This window comes from Trachurus japonicus, chromosome 1 (assembly GCF_045865225.1).
Source record: "Trachurus japonicus isolate A0001 chromosome 1, Traja_1.0".
In the NCBI taxonomy this organism is placed as follows: Eukaryota; Metazoa; Chordata; class Actinopteri; order Carangiformes; family Carangidae; genus Trachurus; species Trachurus japonicus.
This window is the reverse complement of record NC_140907.1, coordinates 30,241,704-30,258,816: the sequence shown is the minus strand read 5'-3', so window position 1 is coordinate 30,258,816 and position 17,113 is coordinate 30,241,704. Positions and strand designations below refer to the sequence as shown.

The 17,113-nt window shown below is 38.4% G+C and overlaps 2 protein-coding genes across 2 annotated transcripts in view; one reads left to right on the top strand and one right to left on the bottom strand.

The window, feature by feature from the left end:
- The first annotated feature begins 2,075 nt into the window (after positions 1 to 2,075).
- On the top strand, positions 2,076 to 3,277 carry LOC146992210 (lipopolysaccharide-induced tumor necrosis factor-alpha factor homolog). Its single transcript, XM_085792380.1, has 3 exons — positions 2,076 to 2,103; positions 2,232 to 2,364; positions 3,140 to 3,277. Exons 1-3 carry the CDS (start codon positions 2,079 to 2,081, stop codon positions 3,246 to 3,248), a joined length of 267 nt encoding a protein of 88 aa, XP_085648506.1. The 5' UTR covers positions 2,076 to 2,078; the 3' UTR covers positions 3,249 to 3,277.
- An 877-nt stretch (positions 3,278 to 4,154) lies between these two features.
- The window catches only part of mslnb (mesothelin b), a 48,277-nt gene continuing 35,318 nt past the window's right edge, over positions 4,155 to 17,113 (bottom strand). The window contains exons 56-64 of the mRNA XM_085784677.1: positions 16,481 to 16,571; positions 16,261 to 16,393; positions 15,358 to 15,548; positions 13,528 to 13,689; positions 11,326 to 11,462; positions 7,359 to 7,501; positions 7,166 to 7,260; positions 5,447 to 5,711; positions 4,155 to 4,344 (exon numbers count right to left, since the gene is read on the bottom strand). Coding sequence (XP_085640803.1) covers positions 4,256 to 4,344; positions 5,447 to 5,711; positions 7,166 to 7,260; positions 7,359 to 7,501; positions 11,326 to 11,462; positions 13,528 to 13,689; positions 15,358 to 15,548; positions 16,261 to 16,393; positions 16,481 to 16,571 — 1,306 coding nt within the window. The 3' untranslated portion in view covers positions 4,155 to 4,255. The remainder of the gene's footprint in view (positions 4,345 to 5,446; positions 5,712 to 7,165; positions 7,261 to 7,358; positions 7,502 to 11,325; positions 11,463 to 13,527; positions 13,690 to 15,357; positions 15,549 to 16,260; positions 16,394 to 16,480; positions 16,572 to 17,113) is intronic.

Below are 17,113 nucleotides of genomic sequence, written 5' to 3'. Positions count from 1 at the left end.
CACTTTTATAGAGTTTGGACCTTTAAAACAGCTGATGCAACAGCATAGTAACACTGACCCACCCCGAGGATAAATTTGATGACAATAAGCTAATGAGCGTTAACTGTTTTAACGGTGTCGCAGCTATATTGGCCTAAAAATAAGGATGCAGCTTTATCCTTTGAGGCATGTGGAGTGGAGTGAGAACAGATTGGCACTGTGTGACCGTGAATCCAGCACGACTGTGTTCAGCATAAAGACGTCAGATGCCAGAATCTAATTTGGATCAGCAGGAGCATGTGCTGCTCATTTTTTACTTTCAGTGAAAGGTCGTCTGCAGTTAGTTTCCTGCTCCTGCAAAAAAAAACCCTCTCAGCCACAGACATGTTTGTTTTATTTTACACAACATACCAGATAATATTTTTTACATCTTTATCTTAAAGAAACTAAAAGCTGCTCTCACTTTTTGCTGTTACTGTACTCTTATGTTATTTTATTAAGTTTGCACTGCAGCCTTGAACTGACAACATACACACACAAACACAAGAGACAACAGGAGTAAAGTTTCCTATGACAATGGGGTATAATTTCATTCATTAAAGAAGTTTCCACTGTCCTATCGCAAATAAAAACCCCATTACAATGATATAACATTCATCCAAGCCGTGTAGTTTATCATCAATCAAGAATGGTAAGAATTTTAATTTACTTTCAGTGCATTTTTCTAAATCTACCTGTGTGTATTCAACATTAAAATGCAAATTATTATAGCAAATATAGCAATTCTCCCCAAAAAACACGCCAGAAAATGAGCCGGTTGAGACCAGGACAATATATTTGAATGTAATTAAATGTAATTAAATGAAATGGATCAATAAATATGAACATCAAATTATAATTCTCTCTCATACACCAATCTGGAAAGCTGTGAATGTAAAGTTCAGCCTTGGTTTGGGATGGGGTTGGGTCAGTGAGGTTCGCTGCAGACGATTCAATCTGATCTCATGACTTGTGGAAGTGAACGAGGTTGGCAGAGAAGGTGTCGCCCACACTGTGGGGAAACCGTCCGCTCTGCAGCCGCACGACGTCCTCCTATACACAAACTGTGAGTATACATTCAAATAGGCTACGTTAAATAAGTTGATTTGTTAAACTAATTATCACAGTATTTATAGGACTTTAGTGGCTATTTTTATGGGGAACTTGTTGGCACCTATAGGTAATTCTCTCTTTCATGGTAGATAGAGATTCAATTTACACTTTTTTTACCTTTTATATAGTGAACAAATAGATTTTATTATCACCAAATGTCAAACCTTTTACTATACAAACCAATTTAATTGTACATCTTCATCTTCATCTTTGAGTTCAAACACAAACTAATTTCTTCAAAGTTTTAAATTATGGTGTCAGGTAGAGGCTGCAGATGACGTGATGCGTTTATGGCCCTTGTGATTTATTAGTTATTTTGTTTGTTTGTGTGCTTGAGTAAGAGTACAAATACTACTGGTCAAAATTTACTCCGTTACAAGTAAAAGTAGCTCAGTCGACATGTTACTCGAGTAAGAGTAAAAAAGTACTTGCTTTTAAAGGTACTTAAGTATCCAAAAGTACATACTTTTAAATTTACTTTAAGTATAAGTAAGAGTAAGAGTAAATTTCTTATTTTTCACATCAATGAATTACTATATTTTTTTCTAAATGAATATAAGGAGCTTTTAACTCTTATTTCTGAGAATTGACTCTTTGAAAGCAGCTGCACTGATGTGCTGCTTTTAGGGGTTAGGGTTTCCTTCTTTGACAAACACAGCTTGTGTCCAATAGGATTTTAGAAAAAAAAAAAAGCAGACCTGAAAGTAACGAGTACTTTTCAGCCTTCCTAGAAATTAACTCGAGTAAAAGTAAAAATATTTGTCTTGGAAATGTATTCAAGTAAGAGTAATAAGTACCAAAGAAATCTAATACTCAAGTAAAGTCCTATATTTAAGTACAGTACTCAAGTAAATTTACTCCATTACTGTCCACCACTGTGTGTGTGTGTGTGTGCATGTTGTAGCCTGCATTACTTTCATCTTAGATATAATTTGTTTACAGGGATAATGGCGAATGCACAAGTGCCTGTCGGTGAGTCAGTGATCCTCGCATGAGCAGCACAACTCTAATTAAAACAAAAAATAATTAATCTGATTCAAAATGATGTGCCCTTCTTCCCCTCTCCTCTCCTCTCCTCTCCTCTCCTTGTTTCGTGTTAGCGACAGTCGGTCCGCTGGGAGACAACCCGGTCCAGACTGTCTGTCCTAAGTGCAATCAGACCGTCCTCACTAAGGTCGACTACAACGCCGGTCTGCTCACCTACCTGTTCTGTGGAGGCCTCTTCTTCTGTGGGTAAGAAGGTGGTGAACAGCCCTGGAGACTAAAAATAATACTAAAGTAAAACCTACCATATGGCAACTAATAAAATAGGTTGATATGTCATAGTGTATGAGAAGTTTATCTTTGTTAAAGATCCCATATTATACTCTTTTTACTCAATTTCACTCAGCTGTCAGACGTCCAACTAAACTGTATTCGAAATGTATTGCCCCAAACTGATCCGTGGTCCTGAATGTCCGCTGTCTAAAAGTCGCTCAAATGAGCTCTGCTGAGAACAAGCTGTTTCTGTGCCTGCACCTTTAAGTAACATGGTTACTGTACTGTACATGGCAAAGATTATTACGACTTTATGACTTAAAATTGGTCGGTATTTCATCAACTAATCTCAGGAGTTTCTTTCTGTGCACTGCTGCCATAGAAATAGTTTTATTGCGTTTTATCGCGCTGCGGGGCCGGCCTCACTCCCGTCGTGACATCACCACAGGAGCTGAGTCTGAACAGCCTGTATGAGCAGCGTTTTACTAGTCGGTGGGCTGCAGAGTCGACGCAGGACCTGTTTGCTTTCCTCATTCTAGGAGTTGATAGGCTCAGGGAGGATCAGTTTATGTATGTAGAAACCAGAAAAAAACTGTTTTTCATAATATGGGACCTTTAATACATATTTTTTGTGTGATATAAAGACATTTATTGTTATTTTAGTCCACTTAGTCCATGCCTATAATTGACTTGACCTGTAAACTATATAATATTTATCATGATAAATATCTGTACACATTTGCTTCTCCAGTTTTGTTTTAGGCTGCTGTCTCATCCCGTTCTGTGTGGACCGGCTGAGAGACGCCAAGCACACCTGTCCGACCTGCAAGACTGTCCTTGGCGTGTATAAACGCTTATAACTGATCCTACAGCTGCAATGATTAGTCAAACAAGAAATAAATAACCAGCAACTATTTGATAATAATAGTCAAACACTTTTTTATTTCTCTTTTTTTTTTGCATAAAAGCCAAAAATATGCTGGTTTCATGTTTATTAAACGTGAAAATTTGATGCTTGACTTTGTAGAACACTACAGTAAACTGAATAGGGCATTTTTCATTATTACGTGAGCTTTTATACGTAAAAATATGAATCAATAGTGGAAGTAATTGTTGTAATCGCATCCCCAAACGGATATGGGTCCCTCCCTACTCAGGGTTAAACTTCCAGCACATTCACCAGTCAGCAGTTTCCTCCTGAATGAACCAGTGTTGAACTCAGAAAATGTAATTATGCTGAATTAGACAGTAATAAAAGTTTCCACTGACACTGTTACATGTTGACTCATGCCTCTTATTCAGTTGTTATTTGCAGCCCTACAGGTTTTTTACAGTGTTAGACTTGACATGTAGCTACTCCTAACTCGTTCCCTTTTCACTCTTGACTGTAATAAAAAAGGAGCCGGGAGGGATATGCAAAGATAAACATGTGTTTTTTTTATTATTGATCGTATAAATCTTCAGGTAAACCATTCATTCTTAAGGTCAGCCTGCCTTAACAAAGTGCTACGTCAAATGGAAACAAGTTTACAGTGAGCAAAACGGAAGTAGGAAAACTGTCACCTTCATTTTTCTGTTTATCCTTCATTTCAACAGTTGAAACAACTGAAGCTTCAAGTGAAAAGACAAAAAAAATCTGAAAAAGTATTGAAGATTACCTAGTAAAGAATATTATTTACACCTATTGTGTTGTTATTGCACCGTAAAATATTTCATTCGTAACAAGCAGTGCAGTGCAGTGCAGGACGGAGTCACAATATGGTGTGAGGTAACCTTTTGGCTAGAGATGAATAAAAAAAAGTATTTCTCCATCTTGTCAACTAAACAATTCAGGATCCTGAAGTTAAATAACGTAAGTCAACTTTCTTCACATTACGATGTGCTGAGAAGTGACGAAGAGTGTGAGGAGAAGGAGGAAGGAGAGGCCGACGTCTGCCCGGATACGCACACCATCACCTGAGGGAAAGACACATTTAGTTAGAGCTCAGTAACACAATATGTTCTCCACTGTTAGATGATAAGTCATGTTTCAACATTAGTGAAAATGAAAAACCAAAATAATACAGTGTGAAATGCTCCTTATTGGCTTTGGAAGAGATGTAAGCTACAAACATTAGCATGTCCAGTTTATACTAGTACCTTTCTTCCACTTAAAAACACAAGACATCCACCTCCAAACTCTTCATACACAGTGTCTATCTCATGATGTGTTACATTAGAGTTCAGAAGTCAAATAATCAAGATGTCACTACTAGGCTACGTCATTAAAAGTCCCAACTTGGAAACTGTAGAGAGGAACGAAATCCAAGATGGCGGCCTCGTGCAGCAGCTGCACTGTTTACCCTCCACTCAGTTTTGTTTATGTTTTTTTGTCTGTTTTAGTTGAACACTGTGTTCTTTTAATTATAGTTTTAATATCAACTTTCAATAACAATTTGTTTCAGGCACAATACAACTTGTGAATAGAGTGAACTCCACGGACGGAGCCGAGCTGCGAGCTGCTCAGAGCTACGCTACGGAGGCTAATGGGATTTCTTGGTTTCCCTCAAATACACAATCCAACAACTCCAAAACGCTCTGGTGGACAAGTTGTGACCTGCACATTCACCACGCTATGAGACAATAACAGAATGTTACAAGACAGAGTTGTTTTAGAGGTAAATGCAGAGACTGCTTGCCGAAAAACTGCCCCCGACGGAAACGCGCATCAGCGGTTTTGCATGAATTTACCTCGAAAACAACTCCGTCTTGTAACGTTTCGTTATTGTATCATACAGCAGCGTGGTGAATGTGCAGGTCACAACTTGTCCACGAGAGCGGTTTGGAGTTGTTGGATTGTGTATTTGATGAGTTTGATGAGGGAAACCAAGAAATCCCATGAGCTCTGAGCAGCTCGTGGCTCTGCTCCGCTGTTCTAAAAACAGCTTGCACCGACAATTAAAGGTAACAAACCTACTGCTAAAACTATAGGGATTAAGGCAATGGGCCAATTTGCCAAAATGTTGAACCATCCCTTTAAGTTTGGGGGATTTTGATATTAGTTCATCCTATAGCTCACCTGTGGTGGTGTTGGTGGAGCCCGTTGTGGCTGCAGCTCCAGCAGCGGTCGTCGTGGCTGCGCCGCTCTGGGCGGTGGTGGTGGCGGCAGACGGAGCGGCGGTGGTGGGGTCGGCGCGGCCGCCCACAAGCCCCACGCCCAACGTGTCCAGCTCCGACTGCAGCTGGCTTCTGATCCAGGTGTTCACCAGAGTTTCGTTCTCGTAGTCCTTCAGATCCTCCAGGTTGGTGCCGAGAAGACCTCGAACTTCAGAAACAGTCAGGCTCTGTGGAGGGAAGAGCAGCGCAGGGTTTATTATCATCACCATCATCATCATAATACGCAACACACACACACACACACACACACATTTTAACCCTCAGATGACCCTTCAATTTTTACAATCTGGACAAACATGTTTACCTACAGTGTCTGTAGTTGGGTTTCCATCCAAGTCGTATCGAATTTAAAAGCGGATTTTGTGAAAATGCGCAAAAAGCAAAGCGAATTTATGCCCGTTTCCATTCATTAGTGTTTTGCGATTAGGAGGAGTGCACCGTGAGATTACGTCATAAGAGAGCGTGAATGTATCCAACAGTTGACACTCAGCTGACACTCAACATCATGGACAATTTACGTACTTTCCGGACTATAGACGCACCTGTATAATCCGCACCAGCTACATTTTAAAATAAAATACATATATAGGCCGCACTTGAATATAAGCTGCAGGTTTTCATGTTGTAACATGAGATATTTACACAGAAAGACAGTAGGAACTGTGACAGTCTGCTCGCTTTTCCGCTGTTTTGGTTATGCTCCTCTCCTCCATGTGCATCTGTTTACATACGAAGCCGGTGAAAAATCAATAAGTTACATAACGATGTTACGGCGTGTGTTTGTGTAGTCTTAACCGTCATAAACAAAAGATTATGGGTTACGGAGCGCGTTTGTGTCGCGGGGTGCAGAGAGGAGAGCTGGGAGACCGGGGCGTCGCTGGGTGAAGTCCAGCAGCAGCTTCACCCACAAACTCTGCCTCAATTCGCATAATCTGTTTCCATCACAAAAACTCGCATTTCCTTTATTCGATACGCTGACAAATCCACCCCCTCCAAGCGTATAAACTTTTATGCGCATTTACTGCCTTTATTCGAATTTCTGGCGTTTCCATTCAAGTATTTATGCGCATTTTCACAAAATGCGCATAAGAAAAGGTGGATGGAAACCCAACTAGTGAGAGACATTGAAGATCAGTTACTCCCAAAATATTTGTGATACATATAGGGCTGGGTCTTGACTAAACATGAAAATCACTTTTGACATGGGTTTCAAATTTTTTAACCCCTTCCTGGCCAGTTGTTTTTGCTGCAAAAACACATGATTTCTCATACTATGTTTTTTTTTTTAAATAATTTTTTATTCCTGTCTGTATTACGAAGGTTTTTACAGAGGGGATTGTTGATATATCATTCATACAACATTTTATTCCAAAAAAATTTGGAAATTTGATTTTTTTTACGGCTGGTAACAGTATTTTACTTATTTACATTTCACGGGTGTGGTAAAAATTCATTACGGGCCCAAAAATTGGACTTTCATTCTGAAATTCGGGACATACAGAGTTTACCCAAAAATAAACCTCCTTGACCGTGGGGAGTTGGGAAAATGTGAGAGGTGGACAAACATGTCCAGGGGTCATCAGAGGGTTAATTTCTTTAATCCGATGGAGAATAAACCGACCAGCACGACGTCCTCATCCAGGCCGGTGAACGTCGCCAAGTCCATGCTGACGTTTGAGATCGCCAGACTTCTGAGATAGCCTAAAGGCGCTCCCCCTGCAGGCCCGGAAACACAACGATCAGAGATCTCACTGTCTGTTTGTATTCAGATTCATTTGTGTGTGTTTGTGTGTGTGTGTGTTTGTGTTTCCTACCGAGATACGGTTGTGTGAGCTGGTAGGACGACACGGGGACAGTTGATGTGCGAGCGGTTGAGTTGAAAGCTTCTCTGGCGATGACGAACAGTGACCTCTTCTGCTCCAAGGTGCAGTTGGTCACGTCGAGGGCGTCGGCGTCTCTGCAGGACAAAAAAAACAAAAAAAAACAACAACAACAACACACAGTCAGAGTCACAGACGAAAAAAAAAAGAATATTTGTCTTATTTCTTGTCAAAATGTCTCATTTCTAGTCAAAACTAATCTCTTTCCACTTAAAATAAGACTCATTGACTAAAAATGAACTTGTTTTTAGATCATTTTCACTTGTCTCAAACTAATTTTCACTTGAAATAAGGTGAAAAATCTGCCAGTGAAAGCAGGTTTTTTGTGCTTATAATAAGAAAGAAAAACTTGCTCCACTATCAAGTTTTTCTACTTATTTCAAGTGAAAAAAATGCTTGAAAGAAGTAAAAAGTGTCTAAAAACAAGCTGCTTTTTATGTGATGAGTCTTATTTTAAGTATAATGAGATTGTTTTGAGTAGAAATAAGACAAATATTCTTGGTAAGATTTTGAGTTTTTGCAGTGTAGACGCTCTGCTCAACATTTTTATTTTCAGTTCCCACACACTACAGCAAAATTACTGCATAATAATAATAATAATAACGCGGCTAAACATTATAACGTTATTTTGTCTCGTCTCATTTTGGTCAACGATAATGAGGTGACATTTTAGCAGAGTTTTTATTTTGTAAACCACATTTAGTCTTGTTTTTATTCGCCAACAATGTTGCACTATAGATTTCATTATAGTTACTGTCATATGACCATTTACGCTGCGCCTTTTCTCGTTTTCGTCTGCAGGACAAAAAAAACAAAATAAAAACAACAACAACACACAGTCAGAGTCACAGACGAAAAAAAGACGACGACAACCACCTCCAAACTCTTAATATACTTCGCCAAAACTTCATGGACACAGTTGCTGCTGCTGGGAAACCATAAAAATAAACGAGCGTCCTACCTCAGACTGGAACCAGAGTTTACAACATCATGATGATTTAATAACGTTCATATGTGGTAGATCATCGTTATTACATTTTGCCTCCCTGAGGAGAACCCGTGTTGAGTTTAAATGAGCTCTTTGCTGTTGAATGTGAAAAACCCTCTCTCTCTCATGGAGGTAACTGAGTCTAATCAGAGGATAATAACTTCTATTTACTCGTATGTACTGTATATTACATTTCATATTTTCATTTTTCTTTTGGGAGCTCTATAATGAAAGATCAATTAAAGCAGAAGTAAGCGATCCGGTCGTTTTGGCTAATGCTGCGTTCCAGGCAGGCTTTTGAAATCGTAAATTACAGCTTCAAGTCACGACTTACGACTTTGTAGCGTTCCAGGCAACCCACTCGTGTTTTTCCGACCTGTTTTACCTGTGAAAGTCACTATAACGGCCACTCGTAACTTCTGACCCGTGAACTCGTACCAGATCGAACTGGTACGACTTCACAGGTTGGAAAAACACGAGTTACGGGCTGCCTTGAACGCACCATAACAGTCCTCGTCCCTACGTCACCACATTCACGGCGTCCCTTGGCTGCACACACAGCCCTGCATGCCGTTCTCTCTCCTCATTTGATAAAACTTGTAGGATACGAGAAATGTTTTCTCCTCGGCTCAGAGCAGAGCAGAGGGACTGAGAGACCCGTGTTTCGGTCCAAACACTCTATGTAAGTGATTGCTGTCGGAAGATATAACTATTTAAGACTTATATTGACACAAATATATCGCTTACTTCTGCTTTAAGTAATTCTGATTCTATTATTGTCAAATAATAATATGAACAGAACGCGTGAAGTTGTGCATTAAAAAAAAAGAGCAGAGTTAAAGATTTATATTAACACCTCATTAACTTGGACAGCTGTGATTTGTATTCAAAAAAACAGAAAAAAATATTATTAGTTTACGTGCTAGTTTTAGATTAATCTAAGTTTCATGTGTTAAACATCCACCGATGAAAAAGTTTTCTTTGACACTGATCTATAAATAAAATAAACATTGAGTTGGTTGCTCTTTGTTGGCACTTGTTGAAACTCTCGTGGAGAGAAGGGGGGGGGGGTAACTGCTTCTATTTCTCTAAAATTACAGCTGGAAATTGTTGCTCATCAAGAAATGTAACCAATTTAATTTACAAGCTGCTAATTACGCGATGATGCCAAGAAATAGCTAATATAATAGTTAATAGTAATTGCGTCAGAATGTCTAGAAATCCTGCCTGAAAGCCTGTAAATAGTAGTAGTAGTTTATTCGATCTTTAACACAAAATTATTTACAGTTGAGCATCAATCACAGTCAGTCAACCTTCCATAATACCATAATTCATTCAACTGGTTCATAAATAGATGGAAAAGGTGTAGGCTGAAGCTATCTAGCTTATAGATGCCTACCCTTTAATTCAATTTTCCATTATATCCATTAGAGCTCTTAATGATTTCAGAGTCATAGAAAGAAACAAGTATCCAATAATTAACAAATGTAGCCAAAAATAGAATAAATAGATAACTAAACAGTATTACAGTTGCAATCAGAGTCATAGAAAGAAAAAAATATCCAGTAATTAACAAGTGTAGCCAAAAAAATGTTTTAATCTATTTTTAAATTGTGTTATGTTTTTGCATTGTTTGAGATCCTCTGACAAGCTATTCCACAGTTTTACTCCCGCCACAGAAATACACATGCTTTTTAATGTAGTATTTATTCTTAGTTGTAAATAACGGTCAATTTCATAGTAATGTCGAAAAAATATAGCCAAGAAATAACAATTGATTGTGTAGGAAAAGCCCAGAAATAACGGTCAATTGCATGAGAATCTTGTGTAATATTTTGCCTTTATGAAACACATGACATCACTATGAACTGACCGTTATTTCTTGGCTATTTCTTGACATTATCACGTAATCAGCAGCCAGTAAATGAAAGGGTTACCACCGGAGGAATTAAAGGACAATTCCAGGCGAATTCAACTCAGGGGTGTATTTTCATATCATTTTAGGTCTAAAAGAATGAATCTGAAGATTTTCAGTTTAATCGCTCCTGTTTTGCGGTAATTGCGTCTGTCCCCGCATCGCCACGGCAGCAATGAATGGGAGTGGATGTAAGTTCCGCTGTTTAGGCTGTTTCCAGCCCTCAAAGCCGCAAATTTTTTCCACAGACAGCGTCAGATGGCTACTCAAACATGCACCGAGAAGTTTATTTACTTCAAGCAAGCCGACATGTTTGTAAAACTAGATCTAATTCAAAGTCTCCCGCAGTCTCGCGCGAGCCCGAAGTTGCCGTGCTGGTGTGTTCAGGTGCAGTCGGAGCTACCGCTTGTGTCATAAACACAGGAATATCAACTCTTTACTTGCTTCAAGTGTACATTTTTTTCCACAGACAGGGTCAGGTGGCTACTCAAAGATGCGCCGAGAAGTTTTTTTTACTTGAAGCAAGTAAAGAGTTGATATTCCTGTGTTTATGACACAAACGGTAGCTTTTCCCACTGCACCTGAACACACCGAGCACGGCAACTGGGTCTCGCGCGAGACTCCGGGAGACTTTGAATTAGATCGACTTTTACAAACATGTCGGCTTGCTTGAAGTAAATAAACTTCTCGGTGCATGTTTGAGTAGCCATCTGATGCTGTCTGTGGAAAAAAAATACGGCTTTGAGGGATGTAAACAGCCTAAACAGCGGAACTTACATCCACTCCCATTCATTGCTGCCGTGGCGATGCGCGGGCAGACGCAACTACCGCAAAACAGGAGCGATTAAACTGAAAATCTTCAGATTCATTCTTTTAGACCTAAAATGATATGAAAATACACCCCCGAGTTGAATTCGCCTGGAATTGTCCTTTAATATTTAGCTTCACAACTCTTTGGACTTCATGTCAAAACGCTGGTGTGACGTCATCATACATACCTGAGGCTGTCCGCGGAAATGCCGCTCAAAACGGCCACGTCCAGGGAGCACAGGTTGACTCCTCCGATGACGTTGAGCTCCGTGCTGCCGAGCGCGTTCCCCGCCGTACGCAGATACTTATCGATGACGGCTTTGGCCTGGACGAGAACACAGCAATGAGAAAGCTGAAGCATATACAGAATAATAGTGTTGTTTTTGGCTGCCTGTTTTAATTTGAGTCTATTAGTCTTTGTGTCAAACTGTCATTTTAGTTTTTATTAGCTTTAGTCACGGTCATACTCTTTTTTTTTGTCTAGTGAAGTTTCAGTCGACTAAAACTCTGAGCATTTTAGTCTTATTTTAGTCAGACTAACCCATGACTATTTTTGTTTAGATTTAGTCGACGATAGGGATGTTTTCACAATTAATCGTGGTATTAAACACCACACAATTAATTAATCGTAAAAATTCCTAAATACCGTTACTCTCCAGAAAAGATTATGTCGGAACCATATCAACAGAATTTAAATGTTAGCGTGTCATTTTTAATTAAAAAAAACAACAAAACAAAACAAAAAACGATTAAAATAAACATAAACATTTGGTATAGATGACAATTTATGACCTGGATGTTTCAAACATTTCCCCTGGGGGATTAATAATTGGTCCTATATTAATAGATACTTGAAATATTTTGTGTAAACAATGAGTAATGTAATTATATTTTGACTATATTTGATTTTACACATTCATAGTGTCGTGAAATTAATTAATGCATAAAAATAATCATGATAATCGTAGTACCGTGATTATTTCTCTGACAATAATCGTACCAGGAAAATTTATAATCGTGACGTCCCTAGTCGACGAAAACTGACGACATTTTAGTCTAGTTTTAGTCAATGATTTTAATCTCTTTCTAGTAATGTAATTCTATTTAACCCAGTCAATATACTATAATTACCTAGTACAGTAGCCTGCTAGACGAAACCAAATTTTTCTTTTAGTCAAACCCATTTCACAATTCAAACATGATTATTATATTATTATATTATTGTTACCTTATAGACTCATCCATTCCTGACATGGTACACTGCAAAAACTCAAAATCTTTCCAAGAATATTTGTCTTATTTCTTGTCAAAATGTCTCATTTCTAGTCAAAACTAATCTCTTTCCACTTAAAATAAGACTCATTGACTAAAAATGAACTTGTTTTTAGATCATTTTCACTTGTTTCAAACTAATTTTCACTTGAAATAAGGTGAAAAATCTGCCAGTGAAAGCAGGTTTTTTGTGCTTATAATAAGAAAGAAAAACTTGCTCCACTATCAATTTTTTCTACTTATTTCAAGTAAAAAAAATGCTTGAAAGAAGTAAAAAGTGTCTAAAAACAAGCTGCTTTTTATGTGATGAGTCTTATTTTAAGTATAATGAGATTGTTTTGAGTAGAAATAAGACAAATATTCTTGGTAAGATTTTGAGTTTTTGCAGTGTAGACGCTCTGCTCAACATTTTTATTTTCAGTTCCCACACACTACAGCAAAATTACTGCATAATAATAATAATAATAATAATAACGCGGCTAAACATTATAACGTTATTTTGTCTCGTCTCATTTTGGTCAACGATAATGAGGTGACATTTTAGCAGAGTTTTTATTTTGTAAACCACATTTAGTCTTGTTTTCATTCGTCAACAATGTTGCATTATAGATTTCATTATAGTTATTGTCACATGACCATTTATGTTGCGTCTCGTCTAGTTTTCGTCACGTGGTAAAGGTTAGTTGACAACGATATTTTACACAGTTAGACACATTGCACATTTTCTTCTTGCACTAAAATCAACGCTGCCAATTTTGTTTTTGTATATAATTTTGTACATCACATTTTATTTTATTTGCTATTTTATTATGTATAGTTTGTTCTTTATACTTTATATTTTACTGTTTTATTATGTGTAGTTTATATTCTTATTCTTTATATTCTTATACTATATGTTGTTATCGTCACTGTGTGTCTGTGTAATGCTGCTGCTGCACTGTAATTTCCCAGATTGAGATCAAAAAAGTATATCTATCTATCTATCTATCTATCTATCTATCTATCTATCTATCTATCTATCTATCTATCTATCTATCTATCTATCTATCTATCTATCTATCTATCTATCAGGTGCGCCACAAACACACATTTTTTTACTCGTGGACTTGTCTGCTCACCAGGCTCGGGTCCCACTCGCCGTCGGACGAGTCCATCAGAGCGGAGAGCGTGTCGAGCTCGGTGATGCTCCACTTGTCGATGTCGTCCACCGTCGCCACGCGAGCCGCCGCGCCCAGGAGCTGCACCTGGTCCTCTGGGACGGAGGAGTTGGCGGCGTAGGCCTGAAAGAGATGACGGACAATCAGAAATAAGACGATATGAGACGATTTAATTGTATAAAGAAAGACACGAAGAGTGAAGAGAAAAAAACGAAGAGAAAACACGACATAGTCACCAGTTAAAACACACACTTTTCTTCAGCCTTCTGTTATTTGATAGAGGGGAAAATCCTCCTGTAGCTTCTCTTTAACCCTCTATGGTACGCTGCATTATGATGCCAGTGGGGGAAAAATGTTTGGAGTGTTTTTATGTCTCAAAATAGACTAAATAAACATAATCTAAAGACATTTAAAAAAATGATTTATTTTTGGAAGTTTTGGGGATGTGTTTCCTGTAGGCAACATTGTACCATTACGGTTCATCATCTACTGTATTAGAAACACCAGTCTCTGTAGACTTTCACCTTCACTGGCCTCATCCTCATCCGAATTCTCACTCTCATCTTCCTCATCATCATAGCCTGATGTTTACTTTACTGCATCTAAAATCACATTTATTAAGGATAAAAAACTAAATTATGATGAATTACATGTTTTTGAACATTATATTTACACCTAAACACACACTACCATAGTCTCATAATGTAATATTGATTCCATAATGGTCCACTGTCGCCTCAAGGCAACACTGCAATTTTCTATAATGGTACGTTGTTGCTTTGGGGCAACAGGTGCATTTTAACAAGTTTCCATTATTAGTAAATAAATTGCATGGAACTATTAAAAATTAAACTTTACTAATCTATTAGTGTAAATATTTTTTTTTCCAGATGAAAAAGGGCCAGGAAGTTACTGTATGTTTTCAGTGGAGCAAAGTGGCAAACCTGTTTCCTTTGAAAAAGTCTGCAAAAAAGGGTTTCAGTATGGCTTCTTGAAAGTCATGTGATAAATTAAAGCATTGTTATTGGTTCTCTAAGGTCTCCTCTCTTTTTTAAAGTATTACAGCATTAAATGGGATGAATTGTGGAGATGTGACAGGCCAAAAAGTGGTATGTTGCCTGAGGGCAACATGGTACCATAGAGAGTTAATATTGACATTGTCTCTTACCATATGTTACCATAGTAACTGTGGCTGCACCAAACACCAAACATAATCATCTTAATAACTCAGTTCTATGCAATAATTTGCATCTGATAGCAAGTCACCGCTGCTGCTTATAATGGACGATGAAACTTTGACCTGCAAAATCGGTGTCTTCGTTTTAATATTGAATATTTTTTTCAATAAATTCACATATTGTAACATTTGTCATTTTATTTAGTTTGTTGCTAGTTTTTTTGTTTCAGCACTTTATAATTTCTGGTATTAAAAAGTTCTATATAAACAGTATTTATAAACAAATCTTCTTTGTTTTCTTCTTCTTCTTATTGTTATTATTATCATCATTATTATAATATTAATAGTAGTAATAGTAGTAGTAGCAGCAGAAGTATTATTGCTCATTAATATGAGCAATTTCTTATAGCAGTGAGCGATTCCTGTCTTTATTTATCTACTTATTCAACAGAAGTAGTGCATTTCTCATGTCTGTTTTTGCATTCTTAATCAAATTGTGAGCTGGATGCAACGTCATATACCTGCACATTTGGTGTTTTGATGCGTTATTAATAATAATAATTAATAATTAAACTCATATCACTGATTTTAAATGGGCACACACACACACACACCTCATGGAGCTTGCTGAGGACGATCTGGAGGTATTCTTCATCGTCCACTTTACTGGTGATGGCGTCCAGGTTGTTGACCACAGTGTCGACGCTGAGGCAGCAGTTGAACTGGGCGACGTCGTCGTAGTCGAAGGGGAACGCCTCGTCGCTGATGGTCACCTGGGTGATGTTTCCCACGGTGCACCCGTTGCCTAAAAAACACAGGAGAGAGGCACAGTTAAAGGGATAGTTCAACATTTTCGGTTTGTTACCTTTAATTGTCGGTGCAAGCTGTTTTTAGAACGGCGGAGCAGAGCCGCGAGCTGCTCAGAGCTACGCTACGGAGGCTAATGGGATTTCTTGGTTTCCCTCATCAAACTCATCAAATACACAATCCAACAACTCCAAAAAGCTCTGGTGGACAAGTTGTGACCTGCACATTCACCACGCTATGAGATAATAACACAACGTTACCAGACAGAGTTGTTTTAGAGGTAAATTCATGCAAAACCACTGATGCGTGTTCCCGTCGGGAGCAGTTTTTCAGCAAGCAGTCTCTGTATTTACCTCTAAAACAACTCTGTCTGGTAACGTTCTGTTATTATCTCATAGCGTGGTGAATGTGCAGGTCACAACTTGTCCACAAGAGCGTTGCGGAGTTGTTGGATTGCGTATTTGATGAGTTTGATGAGGGAAACCAAGAAATCCCATTAGCCTCCGTAGCGTAGCTCTGAGCAGCTTGCGGCTCTGCTCCGCCGTTCTAAAAACAGCTTGCACCGACAATTAAAGGTAACGAACCTACTGCTATGACTATAGGGATTATGGCAATGGGCCAATTTGACAAAATGTTGAATTATCCCTTTAAGTGAACTGTTAAAACGCGTGGAGTTAAAGTTGAGGAGAGGAGACGAGCAAGAGGCCGACCTGTGGAGCGCTTAGACCGGCTTCTTCTAAGGGACTCTCTTATTTCTCTCCTCATCCTCCTCCTCCTGAATCGGCCAACGCCGCTCCCCCGGAGACTTCTCAGGAACGACCTCAAGAATCTGCGTTTGGTTCTCTGTGACGGGGAGGAAACAGATGTCGAGTCAACACCGAACAGCCCATCCACTGGACAAAGATATAGTATCTACGTTGTGATGCTCACTCTGTCGAAGTTGTCGTAGAAAGTTGAGGTTAAATACAGCGGCAACGTCCCGAGGCCTCTCAGAGTCTGGATGTCCCATGTCGATGGAGCTCTGGTTTATCCAAAACAAAAGAAAGGGAGAAAAAAGACAAACCTGTTTAAATAAATCACTTTTTATGCAAGAAAAGCAAAAGTTTGACTTTGGTGCGTGCTTTATTGACATCATATATAACACATCTCCTCGTGGGGAGGGACTAATGTGATTGACTGTAAAGGAGTGAGACGACCCTCTTCGGAGTCACGTCGGGGTGAGTCTCAAAAATCACACACACAAATGCAGGGAAGTGAACAAATTAAAAGCAGTTTGTAATTGCAAGTTTGACAGTTCATATTTCAATGTAACAACCAAACACATATTTGATTAAAATTGCAAATACTTTCACATGCGTATATTTTTGGAATTTCATTTGCACATATCCAAAACAAGAAATATTTGTGTGTGCTTCACGAATATGTTTATACATTTTATTTTTAAATGTGGAATGAAAAATGAAAATATTTTTGTGTGCACTGAAAATGTTTTTGTGTTTTGAGTCATATACAGTACATATATACTGTAAATACCTAAATACATTTGTGAATCTTTTTTTGTGC

Excerpts from the sequence above, each read along its gene's own strand:
- LOC146992210 (XM_085792380.1), top strand. The coding sequence starts at position 2,079 with ATGGCGAATGCACAAGTGCCTGTCG. Across the intron at positions 2,104-2,231 it reads GAATGCACAAGTGCCTGTCG|CGACAGTCGGTCCGCTGGGA; the intron begins GTGAGTCAGTGA and ends GTTTCGTGTTAG. Across the intron at positions 2,365-3,139 it reads GGAGGCCTCTTCTTCTGTGG|TTTTGTTTTAGGCTGCTGTC; the intron begins GTAAGAAGGTGG and ends TTGCTTCTCCAG.